The 10,647-nt window shown below is 36.9% G+C and overlaps 1 protein-coding gene across 1 annotated transcript; it reads right to left on the bottom strand.

The window, feature by feature from the left end:
• Positions 1-3,011: 3,011 nt before the first annotated feature.
• LOC114371335 (protein IQ-DOMAIN 1-like) lies at positions 3,012-5,743 on the bottom strand. The gene is made up of 4 exons (XM_028328801.1): positions 5,735-5,743; positions 5,022-5,168; positions 4,524-4,637; positions 3,012-4,433 (listed from the first exon to the last, which is right to left on the bottom strand). Exons 1-4 carry the CDS (start codon positions 5,741-5,743, stop codon positions 4,239-4,241), a joined length of 465 nt encoding a protein of 154 aa, XP_028184602.1. The 3' UTR covers positions 3,012-4,238.
• Between the last annotated feature and the right edge of the window lie 4,904 nt (positions 5,744-10,647).

Raw genomic sequence — 10,647 nt, 5'->3', positions numbered from 1 at the left:
TTGTAGACTTGAATGAGCAGTCAAAGCCTGTATGGAATTGTTTCAACAGAAGTCATTGCAAAATTATAGAAGTATCAAGTAAGAACATTTACATTGATTCAAGTGATTCAGAATCAAGAGATAGGAAAATAAATGTTAAGTGATTTTGGGGTGATTGACATGTTGATTTTTTTTTTTAACCTAAGAGACTAAAAAAATTGGATTATAAAAAAAAGGCGAAAAAAATATTTTTGAAATTGAGAGATAAAAAAACAAATTTAAATTTGGAGGAACAAAATAAAAATGACCTCACTCAATTTAAAACACTGACAATATATTTAAATCTTAAATAAATAAATAATAGTATGATATTATTTTTTACAAAAGTGATAACAACTCATGAGTTATATTTAAGGTACTTTTATATTTCATAATTCATACGTCATTTGCTTATTATAACTTTATCCATAGTTATAACTTTATCCATAATTTCTTTCTTGAAATCATATGTTTGTGTAATATATAGCCAATTTTGTTAGTGTACCTGCCCTTCGTTCCTTCCTATTCTAGTCTAACTAGGAAATTTCTTGCAACTTTACCGTATCTAATCTAATGTAATGAAATACAATCAGTACCAATGTCAATGTCCTTGATCACTTTCTTCCCCACATAGCAGTACTACTAATCCTCCTTTCTCTTTCTATTAAACAGATCATGTTGGCATGACCCAAAAAAAGGTCTCCCCTCTCTTTCCCTCCAAGGGCCCGTCCCTTTCTCCAAAACCATGCCACAAGTTAATCTTCTTAGCACTAACATCATGAGTAAATGAAAGACAACATTCAAATAAAAGTAAAAATATGCAAAACAAGCACACTATTGTCTGGTAATTTGGTCATTGGGCACTTGTAGTACACACAATGTAAATGTAGTAGCCAACAACAGGTGAATAAAAGAAAAAAAGTAGGTGAAGACAACAGAAATAATATATTGGAGTCTTATTATAACTTTATCCATACATAGTATATTGGAGTCTGTCATTAGCCTACTACCTACTGACTCATGTTGCTTTCAAGGATTATCAATAGAAATCATTTCTCTGTCTAGGAAAAGGTTCAATATTAATGAAAATGAGGAACCAAACCAAACAAGTACATATACACACAAAGGAAAGAACTAAGCCCAGTCAGACGTACCAAATTTATTCAACTTATAAAAGACTAACCCCATTCCTTAAAATAAAAAGATTAACACAATGTGTTATACTTTTTTTAATCTATGAAAAAAGAAAGTCATAATCAAAAAGTTTTTTACAGTTATGGTGTGGTATATTATTATTAAATATAATTAATTCTTTTAAAAAAATTAAGTAATTTTATATTTTTGCATAAGGAAAGTGTTAAAAAATATAAATATTATTAAGTATTTTAGAATACCATCTTTTGCTATTTGCTTGTGGAGACAAAATAGGGGAAGGACAAAAAAATTAACCTGGGATCCACGTGAAAGTCTTTTCTGCTTAAGATAAAGAAAATAACCCTTTTTGAGCTTATCCATGCAAAGACAAAAATAACTACCAACACAAAAAACACAACTTGACCAACAAACCAAGGAAAAGACAAGAGATAAGAAACTTTCAAAAAGTGGGAGTATGGAAAGCAACATAATACAAAGCAATTTGCACAAAATTAAAGAATCAAAGAAGCTACTTCTACTGCTACCTTCTTCTTTAGCAGGTGGGTTAAATCCAGAAGAAGAGAGCTTCATGCTTGGAGCTATAACAATATGTGAAGTTCCAAACTAGTAAAAACTGAAGCACCCCAAGTCGAATAAAAGCATTATTATTGTTATAAAGGTCAGAAATTTTGCATGCCCCTTTGAATCAGAAATTATCCTATTTCATAACCCATCCCACCCCCCCACCCACCCCGAAAATTGAAGCTACCCACATAAAACCATCATCCAAAGATATTATTATTCATAGAAAGGAATGATATATATACCCCGAAAAGGAATCATATATCAGAAATGATATATGATACAGGGTTTAAAGCATTTTTGTTTTTATATATCCTGTTTTTAAATTATAGCAACACTATAAAAATGCAACATATATACACTGAATATTAATTAGGACCAAAATATTATCTCTAGATATTAGAAGGTTCAGGTTCCTTACACTAATCTCCCCAGCTTCCACAAGATCTTTCCTGCATATGATAGATTATTGAATGTAACTTTAAGCAACAAATGGACAAAGATACTTACTATTAGAGTAAGGGCTAGTTTGTTTAAGATTTAAAAAGAAGTGATTCTCAACCAAACACACCATAAAAGAAACAACAATCTTTCCAATTTATTACACGAAGGACACAGTCTGAAAAAAGAAGAGCATGCATCAAGTAAACCAATTAGGCATGATGCCAAAGTAGTAGCAGCAGCATAATAATAAAACAAACAAAAATGACTAGAGGTCCATGCAACATACTTCTGTCTTTGATAATTAGGAAGGCATTTAGAGGTCCATGCAGCAATCATTCCAGCTACAGCAAGTGCCCCACAAATTTTAATACCTATGGATTTGCATCCCTACATGATCTTGCATAATTAGCTTAATCCATCAAATTACCATATCATAAGCAAAAAGTGAGTACAGAGTAGGATGCCATATCAATCAGACTTCACAGAAATTAGATAACACTGTTACACATTGGATGCATAAGAATGAATTTTAATTACAAATACATAGAGGCCATAAAGAACATGATGTGACATTGCAGCTAATTTATACCAGAAAAAAAAAATAGCAGTTGATATTAGTTATAATTGGCTGCAATTTTCTCCCAACTTCAAATATGAATTATCATTTATTAGCTGATAAATCCTAATTGATATTGTATAGATTTTGGATCGAACCATAGGGTTGTGACCTGTGAAACACTAACCCCTCATTTGTAGTAGAGGCTCTCCCTTCCTAATATAGCTTTGGCTTTTAAGACTAATGGCTTCTCTATAATGTGCCAAGTAAGTTTTTCTTCTTTTATGTTAAAAAAAATGTCTAGTATTTTCATCCCCTTTAAGAAAAGAGAAAATTCAGTTTTGCAAATAGAGACTGCAATAGTCAAGATTAATTTAATGTGTGTTTGGGAAAAAGTTACATCCAACATAACCAGCAACATTCTCTTTAAATTCAATACAAGAGCTCCTGCTGTCAAACTGATGTTTGGAAGCAACACGATTTTCTCCCCACACAACAAGCTTAGCAATCATATGATCATAGTGCATGCTAACTTTGTCTCCTTCTTTAATTCCAATCCCCACTCGGACTTCCAAAATAGCAGATTTTGAATATGATAAAAAGAAAGATCCACAAATTAATATTTAAGTTTTATAGTTATTCCAACCAACTGGGGAAATTTAGATTCATCATAAATAGATTAGTAGGCTAATTTTGCATATCTGACCTTGCAGAGTATATAACAGAATTTGGGCCGATGTACTTATACATGAAAAATGGGTAGGAAGAAACTAAAGATATGAAAAGCAACATCACCTGATAAAGGTATGTGATTGACTCAACGGAAGATCTTCTCCAATGGCAACAAGGATTTGCCATTCAACAAGATCCTGACCAACAATCATTTATGTAACATGATGATCAACCTGTATTAACATCCCCCCATGTTATACTTCTATAAGCCTTGATTTTAGGAAAAGTGACTGAGTGACGGTAAAAACTAATACAATGACAAATAAATATCTATTGGGCAACAATAGAACCATGTCTAATTAGGTAAAGAAGCAGAGGACTGGTAGATAAGAAAAAAAATAATACCTGGTATGCACAATGAAATCCTCCATTATAGATTCTAACTTCCTTGGCTTCTTGTGAAGGCACAAATTCAAATTCATTTAAGAATATATGTAAAATCGATTTTACATATATTCTTTGGCTGGTGAAAGATTTTTTTTTTTTTTGAAAAGATAGGCCAAGCATCAAAATAAAGTAAGACATCCCAACTAGGTCAGTACCACTTACTTTAAAGGTCATTTACTACAAGAAAAATAACCTATACCTATGGACAAAAACTGTCACTATAAATAAAAAATCCGTAGGTAAATGTATGATAGACTTTATCCTACGGACGTTTCTTCCATCAACTTTGAGGGGGCATATAATGACGGCTAATTGTCTGTCATTATAGGTTTTACCTACCATGTATAGTGTGTAGGTAAAAGTCATTAACTTTTACTTACATCTCCTAAATGTAGGTAAAAGTCTTTAATATGTACCTATCATCTTCAACTGTAGGTAAATGTTTAGATCTTAGAGAGAGCTTAGAACATGCATAATTGAATGTGGGTAGTGCAGCAATCCAACGATCATTCCAGCTCCAACTCCAACTAGCTTTGCCAAGTTCATAATTACCTAGGCCTTGGCTAGAGCTGGCCCTCCACTATTTTTCATAAGATATTCATATTATTTTCATTAGAACCAAGGTGAAACATGGTAATGTGACTACTACTCATGATTAAGATTAACCTACCTGATGAGACAAGGCATATGCCATGGTTCTTTCCCTCTTGACTGCTGCTTCTTCTCTTTGATGTAACCTTGAAAGGATTTCCTTCTTGGTTTCAGAACCACCACACCATTCCACCTATTGTTTGTTCAAATTAATGGTCAGAAAAAGGGTGACTGAAGAGGGTTCTATCCAACTCTTTTATCTAGTGAAATAATTCCACCACTATTAAAAGGTCAATGATAAAAGATTCCAAGCATTTCATCCATGATTGAATAGGAAAAACTAATATATGGAATCTGATTTCAATTAAGAACACATGTTTTAAGACATTTGGTTAAGCATTTTAACTAACTATAGAAAAGAGAAGAGAAAGTTTCTATAAGGATAGAAATGCATTTTAGAATTTCTAATATTGTATGATAGGAGCCTCTTTACAAACAAAGCCAATCTATTGGTTAACTAGAATTCAACAATAGTCTATAAATGAAATAAACAACTTGATATTGAAGATTCAACAACCATACATATACGACGAGCTTTAATCTCATCCTGTATCTTGCTCCATGAATGAAGATAAGTTATAGTGGTAACGACTTGTTTTTTAGTAGAGGAACCTTTAGTCTGGATCTTCAGTTTTGTGAATCCTGTCAGCAGTGTAAATATTTTCTAGCCTATCGGATTCAAAAGTCAGTAGAAAAAACTATAGAAAAAGAGGCACATCATAGCTTCCATAAATAAGCTTGGAAAAATGAAACATATAGAAAATTATAGAATTCTAGAACCCATAATTTGCAAGCTATTTGAAGGAACAACCAAAGATGGGCAAGTGATAAGTTTGCAATAATAAAAAAATCATAGCAACTACGATAGAGAAATGGTCCAGTTCAAGTCCAGAACTATGAAGAAAATATTTTGTAAGTCCTAAGCCATAAGCCTTCATTCACTTCTTTCTCTTGGGTACAATGCCAAGGAACTTTTATGTCTATGATCAACTCAACTGGTATCATGCTTTTACTCAATTGTGCCTTGGACCTTCATCAAAATATGGATAGCACCATATTACTAAAGACACCAATAGCAATCACCTTTGCAAGCATCAAATGGAACTCAACTCATCCACAAAAATTAGACACAAATTTCAATTCTTACTATAAAAATCATTGTCTATCTCTTTGTTGCTGGATATGTAAAATACTTAATTGTAATTTGTAAGTAATAACATACTGACAGACAACAGTCATTGTGTGTACAAACTTACTTGTGCTCTGATTCATCTTGTATGAATGCATGAAGTGCCTCAACTGCTAGGGAGAATGACATAAACAAAAGAAATAGTTGTCTACACAAGCAGCAGAACAAGAAAATTCAAGATGTTAGCGCATATGATGTAATGTACCAAATAGGAGAAAATAATGAATTAAGTTTGCCATAGTTAATTAAAAACAATGTTATACAAAATTCTTTTAGCCTCATAAAAGCAGTCATTTAAAGACTTAACTGAAATTCTGATACTGGGGACAGATGTCGTACAGGATGTCACGACATCGCGCTTCAGAACATGCAGAATGTATATGACCGTATGAACATATTAAACAAGTGAATAACACAAGAGAATTGTTAACCCAGTTCGGTGCAACGTCACCTACATCTGGGGGCTACCAAGCCAGGGAGGAAATCCACTAAAATAGTGTTAGTTCGAAGATCTAACAGCCACTGTTTACAACCTTCTCACCTAACCACTACCCGTGCAACCTCTACCTAAGAGCCACTCTTAGATATGAGAACCCCTCTCACTCCCTCTCAATCACTCTCCCGTGTTTACAATTAAATCGAATACACACCAGAGATTACTCTCTGAACAATAGAGATCAACTCCACACACTAAAGAGATCAACTCTACACACTCAGGTCCAACACTTGATGTTAGGGTGACATCAAGGTGGCTCACAAAACACTCAAGTCCCAAAACTCACAAAATAACTCTTCAATCCCGGACTTGGTGGAAAACTCGTGCAGCCTTCATGTTTATATAGCAGTGTGCGTTTCTGGGCTGCAACTACTTGTGCTGGATGAGATCTATCATTTTCCTGAAAATCTGCACTTAAAGATCTAAAAGATACAGTTTGATCTTTTAGTTTTTATCTTTAATCTTTAATCCCTGAACGAACTATTCAAGTTTGTAATTCGAACTTTAATTATCTTTTAATTCGTTCCAAGAGATAGATCGTCTAATCTGTTGCTAACTGCACAATAATCTGTTAAAGAGATAACAGATTTATGTGTCCAGTATTTTCGGGCCGGATGTCAGGACATCGTGTCCGACATCGTGGATCCTGCAGCTTCAATTCTTCATTTGACATTTTATCTTGCCTTGTGCATTGTGCAGCCCGATCTGATTCCTTGACATAACGTTGGACATCATGTGCAGCAACTCCAGCTTTCCTTCATTGTCTAAGTGCTTATGTTTTAACAAAATCTTAGCCAATCTTTTAAACACTCAGTAGAGCTAAGCACTAACAATCTCCCCCTTTGGCAAATTTTGTCTAAAACATACTTAGACACTTCGTGAGCAGGTACGAGCAGTTATGCAAGTGGGATCAGCAACTTTCATTATCAGAGTAATCAAGCACAGCGGTATCTGTAGTGGCGACAGCAAAATTCTGCAAGTTGCAAGTCGTTTCCAGGATGTCAAGACATCTCACGTGACATCAGCTTTCTGCTCCCCCTGTCTCCATGCTCTTACTGCAGCAACTTCTATCAGCTACTAGTCTTTTCCAGGATGTCAAGACATCTCATGTGACATCAGCTTTCTGCTCCCCCTGTCTCCATGCTCTAGCTGCAGCATCTTCTATCAGCTACTCGTAGTTACAGTAGCTTACATCAGTCATCATTAGCAGCAGCAGTCTCCCCCTCAAAATCATGAATCATGCATACATCGTATCATACAACTCCCCCTCAAAATCATGAATCATGCATACATCGTATCCTACTACTCAAAATCATAAATCATGCATAATACTACTACTCCCCCTTTTTAGACAGAATTTGACAAAAGTAGAGTGCATGCAAATATTACAGACCAATAGCAAATTAATTGTTCAAAGGGACATGCCCCTATAACTAGTAAGAGTAAAAGGCAAAAATAAAGGTCTGATGGTCATGGGGTGGCTTCAGAATCATCATCATCTGATTCTGTATCCTCTGTTGCATCTTCCTCTTCCTCAGCTGCCTCTTCTTCTTGCTCAGCTGCTTCTTCTTCCTCCTCAGCTGCTTCTTCTTCCTCAGCTGCTTCACCATCATCAATGCCACTGTCTGAGAGTCTTTCGATCAGCCGTTCCAGCTCCATTTTCTTCTCTGTGGTGGCTTTGATGGTTGCCTCCAGCACCTTGCATGTGTCCTTGAGTTCAGCAATCAAGGCATCCTTGGACACAGCACCTGAAGCAGCAGCTTTCCCTGATGTCGAGACAATGTCTGGGACATGTGTCCCCTCAAACAGTTTATAATGCAGGGACAGAGCCGATTCTCTCTTCATCACAGAGTCAATGTTGTTTAAAATATTTGGATGTTGACTCAACATAATGCCACACAATACAGTTGGGAAGGCAATGGGTAATTTGACAGCAAAAGATTCTGAATGCTTAACAGTTTGATCAAAAATATAGTTTCCAAAATTAAATTTGGACTTGGTTCCAACAGCATACAGAAATTTACCCAAACCTGTGGCAACAGTGGAAGTGTGATTGGTGGGTACCCAGTTTGCAGCGCCAATCCTATGCAGGATTGCATACTTCACACTTAGCTTCCCTGCAGAAAGCTTCCGTTTCTTTGGCCAATGCTGGACTCGTTTGGCAGTGATTTCCTTGGCAATTTGATGCTCAGAAACAGCAATATCCACCACTCCTTCAGTTGGTCTGCCCAGGTATTTGTTGACTACAGCAGGGGAGAATCTAACACATTTTCCTCTGACAAACACTTTCTGATACTCATCACTCTTTCTGTTTGTTATGTCAGAGGGAATGTTGACAATGAATTCCCTGACTAGACTTTCATAGCAATCTCCCAACTTGGTGACAGTTTTCAGCAGTCCAGCAGCCTTGATGAGGTCCATGATCTCCTTGCAATCCAAGGCATTTCTTCCCAGTTCTCTTTCTAAGGCAAGTCTGCGTTGATATACAAATTTCCACCTTTCAACATTGCCAATGGAGTGGAATGAGATGTTGTCCAATGGTGCATCAGGGACATTTCCAGGCACCTTTTTCCCTGATTTCTTGGCCCGCTTGATGTCGGGAACATCTAGTTCGACATCATAGTCAGAATCAGATGAGGAAATTTCTTTCCTCTTCTTGGAAGGGATTGCAACTTTGCTCCATCTGGATGTGGTAGGAGTGATTGGAGTGCTCTTCTTCTGGGCCATAGTTTTGATTCGTCCAGACCTAGTAATGGGGGTTTTTCCCTTTCTGCTTTGAAGTCTTTCTGCAATGCCAGGTGCTAACTTGTTGGCAATGGGTTCCTCATCAGATTCTACCTCTTCTAGGTCAATGAGGTCACCTGGAGCAGGTTCTGGTGCCCTTGGTGCAGGGGTCTCTTCTGTGGCTTGATCTTCTTCTTCTGTTGATTCCTCTTCACTGGGTGAAGGGAGGGCTTCAGCATTCGGAGCGGAAGATGTTGGAACATCTTTATCAACATCAGGCACAGAAACATTTGGGGTGGAAGATGTTGGGACATCTTCATCAGCTTCAGGGACAGACGCATTTTTCAGAATGTTACTCACAATACTGCGGATCTTCTTATCCATCTCCGTGTCTACTTCCCTAGGACTTGTTGCAAGGCTAGGGTTTTCAGAAGTCTTCATTCCCTGTTGTCTTTTAGGGACCAGTTTCTCAGGAACAGGGGCTTGACCAGGAATCATTTGTATGGGTTGGATATGGAATTCAGGTTGTTCCTGGTTTGATGGTGCTTTGGTGGATGCTGGAGATGACGGTACAGAGGGTGAACCAGGAGCTGAAGTTTCTTTTGGTGAGGTAGCCATGGAAATGCAGAGCCTTTGGAATGATTTCGTAAATTTCTGAGAGCTGTTGGGGAATGCTGAAAACGAGATCACCACGAAAATATAAGTTTGAATGAGGAATGTAGAGGGACGTGTGAAGCAACGGTCGAATTTGTTTTGGCTCAGTAGTGAACGTGCTATTAATGTTAAGTGAGACGTTTGAGCACGTTCAGATAGCAGTAGCTGCTATAATTCCTCTAGCAGACAAATGCCCAGCTTGCCCCTTAGTTTTTCAAACTGTTTTGCATCCAGTGCCTTTGTGAAAATATCTGCTATTTGTTCCTCAGTGTCAACATGCTCCAGTGTGATCACTTTATCATCAACAAGATCTCTAATATAGTGATGTCTAATGTCAATGTGCTTGGTTCTGCTGTGTTGAACTGGATTTTTTGAAATATTAATAGCACTCATGTTGTCACAGTACAATGTCATGACATCTTGTTCGACATTGTACTCCTTGAGCATCTGCTTCATCCAAACTAGTTGTGAACAGCTGCTTCCTGCTGCAATATACTCTGCTTCTGCAGTAGATAGGGACACACAGTTCTGCTTCTTGCTGAACCATGAAATAAGATTGTTGCCCAGATAGAAACATCCACCAGAAGTGCTTTTTCTGTCATCTGCACTTCCAGCCCAATCAGCATCACAATACCCAACCAGCATTGAATCTGAACAATGACAGTACATAATCCCATAGTCACTGGTGCCATTTACATATTTCAGAATTCTCTTTACTTGATTCAAGTGACTTATCTTGGGATTGGCTTGATATCTTGCACAAACACCTACTGCATAGGTGATGTCAGGTCTGCTAGCTGTTAAATATAGTAAGCTCCCAATCATGCTTCTGTACAGACTTTGATCAACACTGGTGCCAGCTTCATCTTTTGTCAGCTTCAAGTGAGTAGGTGCAGGTGTTCTTTTATGGCTGGCATTTTCCATCCCAAACTTCTTGACAATGTTCTTTGCATACTTGCTTTGTGAGAGGAATATGGTGTCTTCCATCTGCTTCACTTGGAGTCCCAGAAAATAAGTCAGCTCTCCAACAAGACTCATCTCAAATTCAGATTGCATCTGTTGGACAAAATGTCGAAGCAT

This window comes from Glycine soja, chromosome 10 (assembly GCF_004193775.1).
Source record: "Glycine soja cultivar W05 chromosome 10, ASM419377v2, whole genome shotgun sequence".
In the NCBI taxonomy this organism is placed as follows: Eukaryota; Viridiplantae; Streptophyta; class Magnoliopsida; order Fabales; family Fabaceae; genus Glycine; species Glycine soja.
Note: the sequence above shows the minus strand (reverse complement) of the source record. Positions and strands in the feature narration are given on the sequence as shown.

What these genes read in the sequence shown, in the direction of transcription:
- LOC114371335 (XM_028328801.1), bottom strand. An exon ending in AAGCTCGTCGTATATGTATG is followed by an intron (nt 4,638 to 5,021) that starts GTTGTTGAATCT and finishes AACAAACAATAG; the next exon opens with GTGGAATGGTGTGGTGGTTC. An exon ending in CATATGCCTTGTCTCATCAG is followed by an intron (nt 4,434 to 4,523) that starts GTAGGTTAATCT and finishes TATGAAAAATAG; the next exon opens with TGGAGGGCCAGCTCTAGCCA.